This window comes from Leucopleurus acutus (genome assembly GCF_964270905.1).
Source record: "Leucopleurus acutus genome assembly, chromosome: 5".
Classification (NCBI taxonomy): domain Eukaryota; kingdom Metazoa; phylum Chordata; class Mammalia; order Artiodactyla; family Delphinidae; genus Leucopleurus; species Leucopleurus acutus.
The window spans coordinates 11367301-11386967 of NC_139147.1; the positions used below are offsets into that span (position 1 = coordinate 11367301).

At 39.1% G+C, this 19667-nt stretch overlaps 1 protein-coding gene across 2 annotated transcripts in view; it reads right to left on the bottom strand.

Annotated features, from left to right (window-relative positions):
• The window catches only part of ITSN1 (intersectin 1), a gene marked incomplete at its 3' end in the record, with an annotated part of 230302 nt that overhangs the window by 151080 nt on the left and 59555 nt on the right, over positions 1-19667 (bottom strand). For both annotated transcript variants that reach the window (XM_082840315.1, XM_082840316.1), the window contains exons 2-5: positions 17987-18046; positions 15488-15580; positions 14437-14500; positions 2199-2359 (exon numbers count right to left, since the gene is read on the bottom strand). In XM_082840315.1, coding sequence (XP_082696441.1) covers positions 2199-2359; positions 14437-14500; positions 15488-15580; positions 17987-18014 — 346 coding nt within the window. In that variant the 5' untranslated portion in view covers positions 18015-18046. The remainder of the gene's footprint in view (positions 1-2198; positions 2360-14436; positions 14501-15487; positions 15581-17986; positions 18047-19667) is intronic.

A 19667-nucleotide genomic window follows, 5' to 3' on the forward strand; every position in this document is an offset into this window, starting at 1 on the left:
GCCGATGCAGGGGACACGGGTTCGTGCCCCAGTCCGGGAGGATCCCGCGTGCCGCGGAGCGGCTGGGCCCGCGAGCCATGGCCGCTGAGCCTGCGCGTCCGGGGCCTGTGCTCTGCAACGGGAGAGGACGCAGCGGTGAGAGGCCCGCGTACCGCAAAAAAAAAAAAAGAAATCACATAGGATCAATACAATACTGAACTAACAATGGTCCTCACACCCATACTGCATTATCTGAGGAAATATTACAATTCAAAGTGGTCTTTTTCCTGAGAAAGCCATGTTACAAAATGGCACAAGACAATACACATTTTCTCCATTTTTTTCCACCAGCAAATAAGAAGGGAAAATCAGATTATAATATATTTTATGAGGAAAACATGTTTGTTTCTTAAAACTGTTTTCAATCACTTTTCCGTCTACGATTTTTTTTTTTTTTTTTTTGCGGTACGCGGGCCTCTCACTGCTGTGGCCTCTCCCGTTGAGGAGCACAGGCTCCGGACGCACAGGCTCAGCGGCCACGGCTCACGGGCCCAGCTCCACGGCACGTGGGATCTTCCCGGACCGGGGCACGAACCCATGTCCCCTGCATCGGCAGGCGGACTCTCAACCACTGCGCCACCAGGGAAGCCCCATCTACAATTTTTTAAAGGGTGAGAACCAAATTTAAATTAAGAATGACCATTTCTACAAGGTGAGAGAATGAATACATATGGTAAACTTTGTACTTTATATTAAAGTGAAGAAACTAAGGCACAGAAAAGTTAATCAAGCTCAATTTCAAGGTTGAGTTTAATAGTAAAGGTAGAAATAGAATCTAGGGCTCTGATTCTCAGGTTAGAGGGTAATGGGTGGTATCTTCCCAAGACGGAAACATTTATTTCTTTTGGTGGGTAATGTTCATAAATCATTTTAAAAATATATAATATGAATTTCCTTGAAAATCTTTGGCATATGTGAGTCACTGGAGGCTGAAGTTTATAGAAATCCTCTCCCCCACCCCAATACAAAAAGGCAGGGGAGCTAGTTTTTAAATGAATCAAAAAAGATTAATCTTGAATGGATAAAGAAGATGTGGCACATATATACAATGGAATGTTACTCAGCCATAAAAAGAAACGAAATTCAGTTATTTGTAGTGAGGTGGATGGACCTAGAGTCTGTCATACAGAGTGAAGTAAGTCAGAAAGAGAAAGACAAATACCATATGCTAATACATATATATGGGATCTTAAAAAAAAAAAAAAAGGGTTATGAAGAACCTAGGGGCAGGACAGGAATAAAGACACAGATGTAGAGAATGGACTTGAGGACATGGGGAGGGGGAAGGGTAAGCTGGGATGAAGTGAGAGAGTGGCATGGACTAATATATACACTACCAAATGCAAAATAGATAGCTAGTGGGAAGCAGCCGCATAGCACAGGGAGATCAGCTTGGTGCTTTGTGACCACCTAGAGGGGTGGGATAGGGAGGGTGGGAGGGAGATGCAGGTGGGAGGGAGATGCAAGAGGGAGGAGATATGGGGATATATGTATATGTATATGTATAGCTGATTCACTTTGTTATAAAGCAGAAACTAACACACCATTGTAAAGCAATTATACTCCAATAAAGATGTTTAAAAAGAAAAGATTAATCTTAATTTCAAAGTGACCTGAGTTTTATTCTGCATTGTTATAGAAATCAATTGGATAGCTGAGTCCTGTGAAACGTCACAGAGGGCACTACACCTCACAGATTACACACACATGTATCCTGCAATGAGATTTATATGACTAGAACTTAGTCCACATTTTTATAAAGTACAAAATTAAATCTCAGTCTAAGTTTTCATAAGCCAATGACTCAAAGATATCAAACTTGTTACAGTGGGATGATTAATTCATATATTGTATGCTATGGAGTTAGCCCCCAATTCAGGTGTTTTTATTATTCATCCCAGGCCTTTGTATTGGTTGAGATGTAAGCTGTGAAATTTATTTATTTGCTTTCATTTTGATTACTCTCATCCCAGGGTTAGAATGTGACCATGCTTCTTCCCTTCCATCATTATCTTTCTGCACAGGGCCATCATTTTTCAGACAGAATACCTCCTAGAATTTCACAATGCTACAGACTGAGAGAGGAGGGTGGGAGAAGGGAAATATTTATTTTAAAAACATGTAATGAAATATAGGAACCAATTCCTTTTCAGACTCACCAAACGCTGGTGCACTAGAAATAGCAACTGGTTGCTGTTTCATGACAGGGGGAAGTGCGGAGGGGAGCTGATATCCTTGTAGCTTCAGTTTGATGAGTTTCATAGCTATGGAAAACTCCACTTGATCCATTCTTCCATCATTATTCATATCAGCAAGCGCCCTGCAAACCAACAGCATGGGCTTAGAATGACTGTGACCTTAAAAGAACCTTTCCCAAACCACCACTCCCACCCACACAAAAACTAAATAATCAGCTCCCTCGGTCCCGGGGAAAACGAAACAAAACAAAACTTGTTTACCAAGCTGTAGGGAAAAACTGAAACGGTTTTATATAAATATGAAATATGTTTTATTGTGTTACTCTCTACTTTTACGATACACATGGTAATTTTCAGTCTGAATGTCAGGATATATACCATGGACATCAAATGGGGTTTCTTTTTGGAGTGATAAAAATGTTCTAAACTGGGTAGTGGTGATGGTTGCACAATTCTGGAAAGACTAAAAACCAATGAACTATACACTTTAAAACTGCGACTTTTGTTACGTGAATTATGTGACAATAAAGCTATTAGGAGGAAAAAAGTATTTAGAAACAGAGTTTATTTCTAGATACTTGATTAGATTGCATCAACTCCTCTGTGGGGTTCTACAAACCTCACCATGGGGATGTGACACACTATGCTCTACTATACTATAATACTAGCATACTTTCAAAGCTCTGGAAATTCATTAAATGACCTTACAAATGCACTTACTATTTGAAAGTGGTACTCAAACAAACGGTCAAGTCAACTTCCAATGAGTTATTATGTAAAGCATTTCTCTCAAATAAGAGTAAGAGGAAGGAAGAAAGGGGTTTGTACTTGCAACTGGAAACTACATTTTTGCTAACTGAAACTGTGCATATTCATGATTTAACCTCTTCTGCACAAAATATGTTCATTCAGATTTCATTTGTTGAAGTCTAGATTTTAAGGGCATAAGGATTTATTTTTTAATCCTTTCTTAAGAAAAGTTTTATTTGAAACTTCAAATGTTAAGACCAGCTACTCCAATTACAATGCCATCATTGGCAATGTTTTAAATGAGCCACATAAAGATTGTGTCCTCAAAAGAAAATTAAGCTACATAGAAAATAACCCTACATTTCTAGAGTTAACTCAAAGTAAGAAAACATGAGACACAGTAAAAAGTGTAATAATACAACAAAGATTAAAAATCTTTAAAAATGTTAAGAATTGTAAAAGTCAACACTATTCTTCAGGAAAAATTTTAATGGTCATAAAGTCATAAAGGGAACCCCATGGCTACAGAAACCACCCTTCTGCCTCAGATAGGAGTGCCCCAGGCCTCCTGTGGTCAATGACCGCCTTCAGCATACCACACCAGTGGAATCTGAATTTCACTCATTTCTAGTGGCCTTGAGCATCGCTTGCCATGTTTCTTGGGCACTTGGACTCGTGCTTCCATGAACTGCTCATTCACATCCTTTGCCAAGTTTTCTGATGGACTGCATGTCTTTTCCTTGTCAGTTTAAAAGCACTCATTGTATATTACATATCAACTGTTTATCTGTCAGTTGTTGAAAGATTTTTTAAAACTCTGTCCATTTTGTGTGTAATATCTTTAGCATACAGAAATTCTACATTTTTATATGTGTAAAATATTTATTTTATCACATAGCTTTCTTTTCTAAGATGGTATTACTTTATTACATTTCAATCTTTAAACCAATTGTAATTGCATATATGTGTGTGGTATGTTACCCCAGGGTTCAACCAGATTTCCTTCAGGTGGATACCTAGGGTTCCCAGCAATGTTTATTAACCAATCCATCCTCTTCTCATTGAAGTAAAAAGAAATATTTTTGGGGTTCATTAAACGTCATATGAAAGGAGATCTATTTCTGGATTATCTACTCTGACTGAACAATTCCCAGGTCAATGTGACAATAATCTGATCCCACTGACTCTATGGTATGTTCTGGTATCTGGCAAGGCTTTTTTAAAAAAAACTTGTTGGATGGACCTAGAGATTGTCATACTGAGTAAAGTAAGTCAGACAGAGAAAGACAAATATCATGTGATGTCGCTTATATGTGGAATCTAAAAAAAGAGTACAAATGAACTTATCTACAAAACAGAAATAGAGTCACAGATGTAGAAAACAAAGTTATGGTTATCAGGGTGTAAGGGCGGGGGGAGGGATAAATTGGAAGATTGGGATTGACACATATAAACTACTATATATAAAACAGATAACTAATAAGGACCTACTGTATAGCACAGGGAACTCTACTCAATACTCTGTAATGGCCTATATGGGGAAAGAATCTAAAAAAGAGTGGATATATTTATATGTATAATTGATTCACTTTGCTGTACACCTGAAACCAACACAGCATTGTAAATCAACTATACTCCAATAAAAAAAAAAAAACTTGTTTGGCCATTCACAGACATTTCTTTTTCCCTATTAACTTTTAATTTATCTATTCTATAAACAACTCTAATGAAAATCAAGATGGAACTGCATTAGATACATGAATTTTTAGAGAACTGACTTTTTTTTTTTTTTTTTTCCCGCGGTACGCGGGCCTCTCACTGTTGTGGCCTCTCCCATTGTGGAGCACAGGCTCCGGACGCGCAGGCTCAGCGGCCATGGCTCACGGGCCCAGCCGCTCCGCGGCATGTGGGATCCTCCCGGACTGGGGCACGAACCCGTGTCCCCTGCATCGGCAGGCGGACTCTCAACCACTGCGCCACCAGGGAAGCCCGAGAACTGACATTTTTATGATAGTTAGTTCAGAAAAATAGTATGTTCAGTTCTACTAATATTTCCTTTAATAAGATTACATCACTTCCTTCAATATAAGTAACTACTTTTCTAGTTAAATGTGTTCTTAGGAATTTTATCATTTCTGTCACTCTTTTAAATAGAACATGTCCCCCATTTCCATATTTAGGTGCTTATTTCAAGCATAGAGAAGAATTTTGCTTTTAATAATCATTTATGCTGGGTGTATTGAGCAATCTTACCAAACTTCTGTGAATCTTACACAATCACATAACTAGCAAAAAAGAGAGTTAACTTTCGTTTCCAATATTTATACCATTCCTTTTTATTGTAAATAAATAAATATTTATTTACTTCTATTTATTTGGTTGCACCAGGCCTTAGTTGTGGCACGTGGGCTCCTTAGTTGCGGCATGTGGGATCTAGTTCCCTGACCAGGGAACCTGGGCCCCCTACACTGGGAGCTCAGAGTCTTAACCACTGCACCACCAGCGAAGTCCCCACCATTCCTCTTTCCTGTTGGTCTTACTGGCTCTATGACATTACTAAGTGAGCATCCCTGCTTGGTTTTGAGTTTAAATTAAATGGTTTTTTTAAAAAAATGACTACAGTGTTTCATTGTTTAGAATAATATTTGGTACTGATTTTTAGAAAGTAATCTGACATATTTAAGCAGTTCCCTTTTCTACTTATTAGAAATGGTTACTATACTTTTTATCAAATGCTTAGTCAGCATCTGCTGATCTGATCCCACATTTCCTTTTTCCTTTTATCTCCTGATATAATAATGTTGAGGGAATTCCTTGATTCTGAACCAATCTTGCACCCCTGGCATAAACTCAAGTTGGTCATAGTTTTTGTACATTGTGGAATTCTATTTGCTAAGATTTTGTTTTGATTTTCTGTGTCTACAATCATAATTGAGACTGGTCTCCGGCTGCTTTATGTTTGTACTGTTTTTCAGGTTTTATAAAGGAAACTAAATCAATAAAATGAAATGGTGAGCTTTCTCTCTTTTACCAAATTTTTTTTTTTTTCGTGTCACCACGCAGCATGAGAGATCTTAGTTCCCCAACCAGGGATCGAATCTGTGCCCCCTGCAGTGGAAGCACCAAGTCTTAACCACTGGACCACCAGGGACGTCCCCAAAATATTTTTAAAAAGATATTCAGCTATTTCAAATGGTTTTCATGGATTAAAAAAAACCTCCCAACAATCAACATTGACATGCATACTTAAAAAAAAAAAAATCAGGCAGATAGATTCCCACTCCCTATTCCCCACACTACTGTCCCCAAAATATGTTTTCTAGAGAGAAACAAAAATACCCAGTGTGGGATAATGAGTGGGTTATGAGAGAAGAGACTTTCTAGTAATGGTTTAATTAGGAGAAGCCTCAACAGGAGAGGAGAGGAAACACATAATGCTCAGGTTCTAGACATCCACCAAAATTCCAAAACTTTTTTGACAATTTTGTGTGACCTTTTTAAAAAAATTCTTTTGCTCAACTAACAGAATATAACTGTTGGGACTCCTTTGTAGTAAAAACTCAAAGGTCTTTTAGAACTATAGCAGTTACTCCTACAAAGCTCAACTCTCCCCACCCCGTCCTAATATACTGGAGTAGATTTGGAATTCGATTTCTCAAATCTTCTCTGCAAAATATGATTTCAGCTCTGCTGTCCAGTTCATCTCTTATTTATAGTTATTTCTCAGTTTACTCATTTCTTTTTTTTTTAATGAAAGGGTTTTTTTATAATTTATTTTATTTATTTATTTATTTTTGGCTGTGTTGGGTCTTCGTTGCTGCGCATGGGCTTTCTCTAGTTGTGGTGAGCGGGGGCTACTCTTCGTTGTGGTGCGCAGGTTTCTCATTGTGGTGGCTTCTCTTGTTGCGGAGCACGGGCTCTAGGCGTGCGGGCTTCAGTAGTTGTGGCACGTGGGCTCAGTAGCGGTGACTCGCGGGCTCTAGAGCACAGGCTCAGTAGTTGTGGTGCACGGGCTTAGTTGCTCCGCAGTATATGGGATCTTCCCAGACTAGGGCTCGAACCCGTGTCCCCTGCATTGGCAGGCGGATTCTTAACCACTGCGCCACCAGGGAAGCCCAGTTTACTCATTTCTAATAATCTCCCCAAAAGACTAACTAAAAGTCTGAGGATCCCGAAATTAAATTCACAAAACTTCCAAAGCTAAAAAGAAAGTATGATAAAAAATATTTTTAATAAAAAAATAAGACAAAATAGCTATCTATGACTCCTGAAAACAAACTGATCTTAAATACAGTGTTTAGTCTGATATTAAAATCTATATATAAGGACTGCCCTGGTGGCGCAGCTGTTAAGAATCCACCTGCCAATGCAGGGGACACAGGATCAAGCCCTGTTCCGGGAAGATCCCACGTGCCTAGGAGCAACTAAGCCCATGTGCCACAACTACTGAGCCTGTGCTCTAGAGCCCGCGAGCCACAACTACTGAGCCCATGCGCCACAACTACTGAAGACTGCACACCTAAAGCCTGTGCTCTTCAGCAAGAGAAGCCACCACAATGAGAAGCCTGCGCACTGCAATGAAGAGTAGCCCCTGCTCGCTGCTACTAGAGAAAGCCCGCACGCAGCTATGAAGACCCAATGCAACTAAAAATAAATAAAATTTTAAAAAAATCTATATATAACAGGCATGGCTGAGATGAGGAAAGGTCCACAAGTATGCTGAATACTAAGGGTAAGTTTTCTGTTTGATTTGTACAAATAAGCCACATAGCACTCTTACATACTGTCAGCAGGAAAAAGTGCTTCAGCTCCAAGTGCAGGAAAATCTGGCCACACCTACAGAACTACATATGCATTTACTCTTTGACACAGTGATTCAATCCTAGGAATTCACCCTGAAGATACACTTCCAACAATACAAAAATACATGCTTTGGGCTTCCCTGGTGGCGCAGTGGTTGAGAGTCCGCCTGCCGATGCAGGGGACACGGGTTCGTGCCCCGGTCTGGGAAGATCCCACATGCCGCAGAGCGGCTGGGCCTGTGAGCCATGGCCGCTGAGCCTGCGCGTCCAGAGCCTGTGCTCCGCAATGAGAGAGGCCACAACAGTGAGAGGCCCGCGTACCGCAAAAAAAAACAAAGGAAAAAAACATGCTTTAACTCATTCTTTGCTGCATTATCTGTAATTGCAAAATATTAGAAATAACCCAAATGCAGAAAACACAGGAAATTAGCTGAATAAACTATGGTATATCTTCAACAATAACTATTATATAACTGTAAAAAGAAAATGAGGAAGATCTCTATGGAATGTTATGAGCGATTTCTAGGATACACTGTTAAGTGAGAAAAGCAAAGAACAAAAGAACATTTATAGGAGTTTACTTTCAAAGTAGAAGGAAGAGGAAATAATTTAAATATAAATTTGCACACATATTATGGACATGCTTTTTTCCCACAGAAATAAACAAAGAAAGGATAATAAGAAGCTAATAAAATAAGTGGGGTGGGATGAAACAATAGGACAGCGAGTGACACTTCTCTGAGTTCACACTTTTGTAGAGTTTAGCTTTTGGAATCTTGTTAATGTGTTACATATTCAAAACATAAAATTAAGTTCACAAAGATGAGAGCAGATCCCTAAACTAAATAAAAACAAAAACATATAAACCAAGGGGGGGGGATAAATTGGGAGACTGGAATTGACATGTACACATGACTACATATAAAATAGATAACTAATAAGGACCTACTGTATAGCATGGGGAACTCTACTCAGTATACTGTAATGACCTATATGGGAAAAGAATCTAAAAAAGAGTGGATATATGTATATGTATAACTGATACACTTTTCTGTACACCTGAAGCTAACACAACATTGCAAATCAACTATACTCCAATAAAAATTAATTAAAAACAAAAAAACAAGCAAAAAAACCAAATCAACCTAATAGTATTTTAAATAAGTAACATGTCCACATAGGAAGAAGGGAAAAAAACTAATCTAAATAACTTCTGAACACAGTACTTCATATATCCTCAGGCTATAAACAAAAGAACTATGAAGTAACCTTGAACGCCATTGAATAGGTTTGTTGTTTGTGGTGCACGGGAGTGTAGAAATTCTGAAACTATCTTGTTTGTATCATAGGATTCAGAGAAAAAAGGCGGGCCTCCTCTCGCTCAGTCTCATTCACTACACCAGAACTGAAGCCAACAGATTCCTTTAGGAGCCTACTTCACCCACAAAGGCTCATCACAGGCTGCTCCCCTCCCACTGTGCAGATTAACCAGGCCCAGTCACTCACCCATCTGTTTGTTTATTCATCCGAAGTTTTTTTTTTTGGCCGATTGAACCTGGACCACCGCAGTGAAAGCACAGAGTCCTAACCACTGGACCACCAGGGATTTCTCCAACAAATATTTTTGAACAGGTCACCTACTAAGGTCTCTATCCAGGAACTAGGCTTACAACTAAGAAAAAGACAGGCAAGGTTCCTGCCCTCAGAGCTTGTTTCAGTGCAAGCAGACACTCAACAAGAAAACTAGTCAGATTATTCCACACGGTAAGTGCTATTAATAAATAAAGCAAGGCCTTCCCTGGCGGCGCAGTGGTTAAGAATCCGCCTGCCAATGCAGGGGGGACATGGGTTCGAGCCCTGGTCCAGGAAGATCCTACATGCTGCAGAGCAACTAAGCCCGTGCACCACAACTACTGAGCCTGCGCTCTACAGTCTGCAATGAGCCCGTGTGCCACAACTACTGAAGCCTGCGTGTTTAGAGCCTGTGCTCCATAAGAGAAGCCACCGCAACGAGAAGCCCGCGCACCGCAACGAAGAGTAGCCCCCGCTCACCGCAACTAGAGAAAGCCAGCACACAGCAAGGAAGACCCAATGCTGCCAAAAATAAATAAATTTATTTAAAAAAAAAAAAGAAATAAAGCAAGGTGATGGGAAAGAGAAGATGTTCTTCAGAGCAGGTGGGGAGAGGGAACTGCTTTAGATTAGTGGTCAGGAAGCCCTTCTCTGGGGAGGTGAACCAAAACCTGAAGGGTAATCGGCCAAATATGTGAGGATCTAGAAGAGTTGCATGATAGGAAGAGAAAATGCCAAGTGCAATGACCCTGAGGCCAAAGGAACCCATTTAAAGAGAGAAAAAAGGTCAGAGAAACCAGAGTGCAAAAATTGAGGAAGGGAGTGGTACAAAATAAGAGAAGAGGGAAAAAGCAAGAGCCAGATCATATTGGGCCTTGTGGCCTTGGTCATGACTTTGGGTTTTCTTATCAATGGAGAGTTTTAAATGGATTTACTTTTTCAAAAGATTGTTGGGGTGCTGTTTGGAGAATGGAATCTAAACAGGCAAGTGTGAGAGACTCCAATCAGAACGCTCGAATAGGGGCCCAGCTATTAGGCCCACTATGACAAATTAGGATGGTAGCAAAGGATACAGAAAGAAATGGCCAGATTGGGGATACAGTCTGTAAATGGAGTCAAAAGTACCTGCTGATGGATTGGTTGCGTAGGGTAAGGAAAAGAGAGGAATCAGGCATGGCTTCCAGCAGCCGGGTAGATGCTCAATGCCATGAACTGAGATGGTGAAGACTCAGGAATGTCCAGGATGACTTTTTCTGGGGGTAAATGACTTTGGCAAACTGATCTTGCTGGGGGCTGAAGGCCCTCCTGACATATGCTCAGTGGTATCCTAAGATAGCATCCAAAGGTGTCACACAGGCGTTAGCCTTGCCCCCTGCCCCATCCTTGAGCCAGATCACCAAGATGTTCTAATTTCTGCCCTTATGCCTCTGGTTTCCTCCTCCTCTTGGGGCCCATTTCTAGGTGGTGCTGCCTCTCTTCCCCTCATTTCTCTCCTTAAGAGCTTCTAATCCCCATTTCTGTGGCCCCTACCTACTGCCTCTGATTCCAAAGTCCTCATTCCACCTCTGCTTTCCTCCGCCTTCAAGGCTCTTGTCCATTGCCCTCTGCTTTCTTCTTCTCTGTCTCTACACCAGATCAAGGTTGCAACAATGTTAAGCATTTAAGCTGCCAAAAGGATATAGGATACTGGCCCTGTTCCTTCCAGTTCCTTATTAGCAAGACAACTTCTAGGAAGATATATCATCTTTGGCCACAGTTATAATTTGGCATTACACACACTGACTTGACTCCATTCTGAGGGAGAATTCAAGTTTTCCTGTATTCTTAATTGGAAACTGGGTTGGAGAGATAGGTAGTTCCAAAGTATTAGTAGGTTATAGTTCCAAAGCTCATAAATTAATTAACTGGAATATAATTTCTACATGGATTCCAACAGATATTTCCCAGCTGTGCACATCACTCATACTTTTGAATGGTCCAGAGCAAATGAAAGTAAGGCCCAGAGAGAAAGAGAAACTAGAAAAAGGTCCTAATTCTCAATCCAAAATTTTCTTCTTCCCCAGAGGAATGACACAGGGACTGCCTAAAATTTTAGACTCAAACCCACTCCTCTCTCTACCAAAAGTGGCATTGGACTTGCCCTGTGATCCCATCAGAAAAACCACATGAGAACACAAGATTAGCATGAGAGATAGGGAGGGAAAACTATTTCATTAGGTCAGCTGTTATTTATAAATTTATAAACCGAAATTTGAAGAGGTGAAGTATTGCTCAAGCTTCCAAAGTGAAGAAGCGTCAGAGCTGGTGTCAAAAGACAGATGTTCCTCACACTCTGCACCATACCATTCCAGCATCTTAGCAGGACATCTGTGGCTCGAGAAATTTCTAACGACTTTTCAGAGATATTGCTTTTAGGAAAAGATTCTTAGAGGTGTGTTTCATTTTGTTTTTTTTCCCCTGATAGCAATTCTTGATGAAAGTAAAATATGCCATCACAAATTTATTTAACAAAATGTCAGAAAAAATTAAAGACAAAGAACACTTTTGATTTAACCTAAGTCTGCAGACTCATTATATTCACTGTTAAAAAATTTTCACAATGAAAAGAATAAGTTGGTAAAAATGACTTTGGTATACTCTGGTTAAAAAAAAAACAAACAAAAAAACCCAAAAAAACAAACAAAAAATTAACTGTCTTAATTGAAAGAACTGAAATTTACTGAATAATACTTTATTTTTCTCCATTACACTTATTAACATGTGACAGTTTTTATGCTGTTATTGACCATCTCCTTCCACTGGATTGCAATTTCGATGAAAGCACAAATTTTGTCAGTTTTGTTCACAGCTGTATTCCCAGCACCTACAACAGGCACAGGCCCATAGCAGACATCTGATAAATATTCTTCCACTGTTGAATGAATAAATGTTAATTTATTATAGATTTCCTTGCAGCAGAGTATTCATTACAAGACTGCTTCTTGAATGAACCTTTATAGATTGGAAATACAGTATAAAAGCAGAATTCAGTGAAGGAAGCTAAGTCTGGGAAAGGAAGATTCTAGTGAGTGATCTTGGCTGATGGTGTGAAAAACAATCACACAGCAGAACACAAAGCAAAAAGAAATTTAACACAGATGTCACAAGTTTCTTGCATTTAGACTTAGGCACTTAACCAACAGGTCAGTGTCCCTGTGCTCAGAAGTACATGAGTGTTCCTTCTGTGTGTGTGTGTGTGTGTGTGTGTATCTTTTACTTTACTTTAAAAGTAATTCCAGGGACTCCCCTGGTGGCACAGTGGTTAAGAAGCCACCTGCCAATGCAGGGGACACGGGTTTGATCCCTGGTCCAGGAAGATCCCACATTCCGTGGAGCAACTAAGCCTGTGCACCACAACTACTGAGCCCGCGTGCCACAACTACTGAAGCCTGTGCGCCTAGAGCCCGTGCTCCGCAACAAGAGAAGCCACTGCAATGAGAAGCCTGTGCACTGCATCGAAGAGTAGCCCCCACTCACCACAGCTAGAGAAAGCCCGTCCGCAGCAACGAAGACCCAACGCAGCCAAAAATTAATTAATTAATTTAAAAAAATAATAAAAGTAATTCCAAAAACCTTGGTTATCTGAATTTTCTACTTCAAAGTAGATGAGACATTAGCACTAAAAGGGTATCATAGTTGAAAGAGACAGTCTGGCAGCCCATATGCTGACAACCAGGAAAAAGAAAATAAAGCAGACACCAAAAAAAGCACAGGAATCTGATATCATTTAATTTCAATTCAAATAAATCCACACACAAATAATATATAATTTCCCATGAAAGTTTTGCTATTTCAGAACATAGTAAATGATTTTCATACTGACAACACTTATAATCAAGCTTAGACTATGTTCTGTAGACTCTGCTTAAAGGCAACAAGGAACTATGTCAATCTTTATTTTTGCGTTCCGGAACATCTTACAGAAAAATCCGAATGAACATTTTTGGCCAGCTCAGTACCTTTCTGGGGTTTTGTTCTGAGGCTCTATTATGTGCCAGGGCCCACACTAAGTCCTTTACATACGGTTTCTCTGCTAATCCACTCAATAACCCTGTAAGGAAACAAGTGTCTTCCCATTTTCTAGATGTGAAAACTGAGGCTGGGGGGGGTAAGTACATGTTCCAAATCAGAAAGATAGAAAGTAGTACAGATGGGATTCAACTACAAATCATGTGTTCTTTTCGCCATAACAAGCTGCCACCACAACACTAACAAACCTAGGGAAATGATGTACTAACTGTAAGAACCATACACTGCAGGAAAACGTGGCTTCTTGGCCAAAGAATTCAGCATGGCTTCCCAAAGTCATAAACCTAGAACCCAAAACTGTATTTGCCAGTCTTTTTCATTCATTCTCTTTCTCTCCTGTGGTTTCAAAAGACTGAACACTTATTTGTGCTAGTTAATCAAGAGATTCAACAATATTTTTTATGTGCTCACCTTGCACAACACTGTAATGAATACTGGTTATTTCACTCTTTCACTGGTTATTCCATTATTAACCTCAAATATCTTCTTTACCTTTTATTCAATGAAAGATACAGAACTATCACATTATAAAGCAGGAAATGTGGACCATTTAGATGAATATGGGTGATGTGGATGAAGGTAAAACAAAGTGGTGAGAAAGGGACTTCCCTGGCAGTCCAGTTGTTAAGACTCTGTGCTCTCAATGCAGGGGGCATGGGTTCAATCCCTGGTGGGGAACTAAGATCCCACACTCCAGCATGGTGTGGCCAAAAAACCCCCAGAAAACAAACAAACAAAAAAAACCAAAGTGGTGAGAAAATACCAAAATGTAGATTTCTCAACTGGAAATTCAACTTTGTAACAGTTACCTTGCAAATGTCACCACTTTTTTTTTTTTTTTTTAAAGTTCCATACCAGAAAGACACTTTTCAGAAGTACTTCTCTGGTAAGAAGTAGTGGGGTATTTCAGACTAGAAATACATGTTCTCCTCTGTAACTTAAGAAATTAAGATTAGATATTACTGGACTAGTTTATAACCTTCTGCTTGTATGAAGTTCCAACTTACCATATCTGTGCTAAAACAGGTTGAGGTAACCCAGATTGAAAAAAAAAGTTTCTAGCTTGATCACCTGTAAATGAAATGGAAAAAGTTTTAGAAGAAAACAGCAGCTGACAGAAAACCACTTATGGCAAAATTACAAAAAGAAAGAGGTTAATAATCCTGTAAATACTGAACTGAATACATTTTAAAAGCCAAATGATAAGTTTATAAATAACAGTAAAATGAATCCATCAGCACTGACTTTAGAATGTAACACTTAAAAAAAAAATCATCTCGAAAAGGGCCTACCATTGTGTAGGGGTAGATTGTCCACTTTAATTAATCTGCTAGTAATTAAGATGGTAACAGCTACACATTACAACAAAGTGAACCTACAGAAATCCTCAAGAAACTGATGACCCATACTTCTACTTTACAAAAGAGTTCTTTGCCATTCTTATTTACCTACACTTCAGATTTTTGGTACTTCTAACATATTTATGGAGAGTTAGTAACAATGATTAAAAGAATCACATCGAGGACTAAGAATTAGTAAGTTAAAGAGAAGTGAAACAAATACACACAAAATCAAGTTCCCAGGAAATCTAGATCCCATTTTTTCTAAAGCTAATTCCTGAAGAGTAATCAAACAGGAAAGAGATTAGAAAACGCAAAGTACAAAAGGACCTTAAGGACATAGCAATAAGAAAAATTTTTTTTAATGTTCATAATCTGTTAATTTACTCAAGCCAGTTCAAGATCAGAATTAAGGAAGTGTTTTTGCTCAAGGACCACAGTCCAATGCTACAATTACTTAAAGAATGTGGTCCATTAATCTTAAACAATTCCCAACAGTGATATGCCTAAAACAGTGACTTGGCATTCATTAAAAACTGCAACAAAGACCTGAGTGCATTGGAAGAGAAGCAACTGTAAAAATACAGACTCCAGGTTAAGGCAATATAGGCAAAGTGTACCCTAGATCACATGTGCCCACCTTCGCTCTGCATAATAGATTTTCCACAGATATATGCACTATGATAAGTAAAAATGTAAAAATACTGACTCCAATTACCAGTAATAAATCCAGATATTGGCTTTAAACTATGGAACTGTTGATCATGCTTTGCTCTTTCCTCTACAGTTATGGCCCAAATATCCAGGCTACCTACAATCCAAAGAAAAGACAAAGAAATTATTCAATGAGAAAATAAAAACAAAGTGCTCACACGCACAGTTTCCATAGTACCTTAAGATACTGTCGGTATGTTATAAATGCTTTGATAAGTTAACATCTGTTTGTCCTTGGAAGTTTTGAATATAAAGTTAGAAAGCTAAGAGTAGACATATACACACCACTATATATAAAACAGACAACTAATAAGGACCTACTGTATAGCACAGGGAACTCTTCTCAATACTCTGTAGTGACCTATATGGAGAAGAATCTAAAAAAGAGTGGACATATGTATATGTATAACTGATTCACTTTGCTGTACAACAGAAACTAACACAACATTGTAAATCAACTATATGCCAAAAAAATTTTTTTAAAGAAAGGGGAAAAAAAAGAAAATTAAGAGTAAAGCAGGCCAAAAAAAATAAAAGATATTAGCACAAACTCTTTTTTTAAAAACTTGTCCTATAACCCTGTAGTTAGCAGGACTGTATGAAGACATGTTAATAATCATCATTTATTTACATAAACAGACTGATTTACAAATCAATAGTCTAATTTAAAACAGTATTTTCAGATATCTTAAATGCCACAAGTGAAAGTTATGGAAAAATTGAGCTTCACTAAATTAGTATCCTATGTGATTCCATGAAAATCTTTTTGGAGTGATAAAAATATTAAAATACTAGATTGTAGTGAATTTTATGGCATGTAGATTATAACTCACTGAAGCTGTTTTTAAAAATGGGTATCCTGGGGCTTCCCTGGTGGCGCAGTGGTTGAGAGTCCGCCTGCCGATGCAGGGGATACGGGTTCGTGCCCCGGGTCTGGGAAGATCCCACGTGCCGCGGAGCGCCTAGGCCCGTGAGCCATGGTCGCTGAGCCTGGGCGTCCAGAGTCTGTGCTCCGCAATGGGAGAGGCCACAACAGTGAGAGGCCCACGTACCGCAAAAAAAAAAAAAAATGGGTATCCTGAAAAAAACAATGGCAAACCAGAGGGAACAGGGTTTAAGTCCTTCAGTTTCAGTTCTTGGACTGACCAGATATCCCCTTGTTTCTGGGATTTTCCTCACTTTAGTGTTAGGTTTTCTCAAACAAATTCACCAAATAACTCTAGATTACACAGGTAGAAGGTTTTCAAAAGTTCAGACATTTTCCCAAAAGGTGGGAACAGACAGTATGTGAAGGTGCCTAGCATACAAGCAAAATGTCTAAACACTGAAATCTCCCTTCTCTGCAGGGTCTGATATGACAGCGACAGGCAGAGCAGCAATTCATTCAGTCACTGAAAACAGACTTGTTGAACACCTCCTATGTGCCACACACTGTGTTAGACATTAGGGATAAGATGGTGACCAAAACAGATCAGATCCCTACCCTCACAGGCCTTACAGTCCTGCAACTTCTATTGCCCTGTCAAAATTTGTCAAACAGAAACAAACCCCACCAAACAAGCAAAACAAAACAAACAAAAAACTTGCTCAGTAACTAAGAAGGGGGACAAAAACAAAACAGAAAATAAAACAGTAAGACTAATGGTTCTGAAAAGGTTGCAGACTTCTGTACTAGAAGCTCACAGAGACTTTTACAGATGTAATCCCAGGGATGGGGCTTTATGCTGCCTTACTCTCTTCACGGTGGCTAGGTTTGACAGCTGCCAAGAGAAATTCATTCATATGGCATGCTCTCTTTAAAACAAAACAAAACTTGGCCAGTAAGCAAAACCAACATTTAACACTTTCCTAATAATCTTAGGGGAAATTACCTGAAAAACACATCTTATGCCGATTGATGTTTCAAGCAGATTAACTAAAGTAAAACAAAAATGTCATGCTTTAAATCCAGTCTAAAGAAAAAGTACAGAATAAATGACCCAGTCACCTCAACAAATAAACTGCAAAACAAAAAACCAAAAAAACAGGGATGGAGAAGGATTCACTAACAAAGCAACTTAGGAAACACAGGAACTAATTGTAATGTGTGTGTCTTGTTTGGATCCTGATTTGAACCAACCAACCATAACAACAACAACGAAAAATATCTAAAGACTATCAGGGAAAATTTTAACACTGACTTGATAGTTGAAGACATTAAGGAATTACTAGAAACTTTACAGGAGTGGTAACAGTATTGTAGTTATATCTTTAAAAGTGTTATCTTTTAGAAACACCCACTAAAATGTTTGTGAATGAAATGATCTGATGTATGAGAGGTGCTCAAAAGAATCCAGGTGAAACTATATTGGCCATTAGTTGATTGATAATCACTGAAACTATATGATGGGTTGATTATATTATTCCCTCTACTTACGTGAATATTTGAAATTTGCCATAATACTAAGTTTTTAAAAATGCGATTCCAAAGTACATTAAAAAATGAAAATCTTTGAAAACTTACCACCAAAAGGTGTTGGAAACTGAGCCATGTTTCTGTTACTTTCACCTTGCTAATGGACGCCTGTAATTGAAATGCAACATTTAAGTTTATGAAAACTTCACTCCTAGGTACTTATAAACACACTAACATGCTGTCTTAATGACCTGAAGACTGATACTAGAGTTAGGGGATAGCACTGCAAATGAATGTTACAACTAAGGGTTCATTCATTCATTCCTTCTCTGCGCAGTTTCTCAGTCCCAGGTACAATGATGGGCACTGAGGAATGTGAACGAAAGACTCTCCAGCAACAAGAAGCTTTCAGTCTGGGGAGCGATACTATTAGCTCGGGACAGCCTATTATCTCATTATTTGTATTGTTGTATTTGTTATTTTTTAAATATATCTTTTTCCTAACCATCTACATATACTACTCCATCTGCTTCAGGGTTACAACAACTGCTCTTTTTAATGAGCCCTTAGTACATGCTGCACACTGTCTTATCTCTCCGTTTTTGGGTTTTTTTTGGCTGCACTGTGCATCATGCGCAATAGTTTCCTGACCAGGGATCAAACCTGTGGCCTTGCAGTGGAAGTGCTGAGTCTTAACCACTGGACCTCCAGGGAAGTCCCTTAACTCTTTCCATAGTATCACAGCCCTATGACATAGGTACTATATTACCATTCCATACTATACACGAAGAAAATGAGAATCAGTGAGGCAAAGTGATTAGTACATCACACATTTGGTGACCAAGCTGGATTTGAGCAGGGGAAGCAAACTCCACAGCCTGTGCTGCTTTTATGAAAAACATTGTCTGCGATTGCTGCTTTAAAATGCATATTACACTAATGTCTGCCCAGAATACCAAACACAAACCCAGGCTCAAATATCCCCATCAGGCATTATTTGCTCATGAACAGTCAACGTGAAACCAAGCCAGTCCTCTTCCCCAACTGAAAAAATCCAAACTTAATATTTTCCTTATGCTTAACTAAACAACATGGTAAATGCACACAGTTAAAAATGAATACTAAATAGTAACAGAAAAAAATTAGATAAATTTAGAATTAAAAAGTGACAGTCCCTTTGCCCTAATACTCAATTTCATCTGTCCATGGATTTTTTGTTTTGTTTTGTTTTGTTTGTTTTGCGGTACGCGTGCCTCTCACTGTCGTGGCCTCTCCCGTTGCAGAGCACAGGCTCCGGATGTGCAGGCTCAGCGGCTGTGGCTCACGGGCCCAGCTGCTCCGCGGCATGTGGGATCTTCCCGGACCGGGGCACGAACCCGTGTCCCCTGCATCAGCAGGCGGACTCTCAACCACTGGGCCACCAGGGAAGCCCTGTCCATGGAATTTTAAAATTCCAAAAGCTCTATCTTGTTCTCAACTATTTATTCCTAGTGTTCTCCTCCATCTCTTTTTTAAATGGACACAACTTCTTTTATTCTTCTGATTTTTTGTTTTCATTTTACTCTTTAGTTTTCTTCTGTTTCTTGCATCATTTGATTCCTTTTTTGTTTGCTCACTGATAGTTCGTTTAGGGTCATTCTCTTTCACTTTTGAGGCTTTGCTCATATATCTGGTGATCCTTGGATGTACCTTCATATTTAAGATGGAGGCACTAAAACAATGCTCAGAAGCTGGGCATGGGTGGCAGGTTTATTAATTGATGGGCTTCTCCCTATGATGATCAGATATA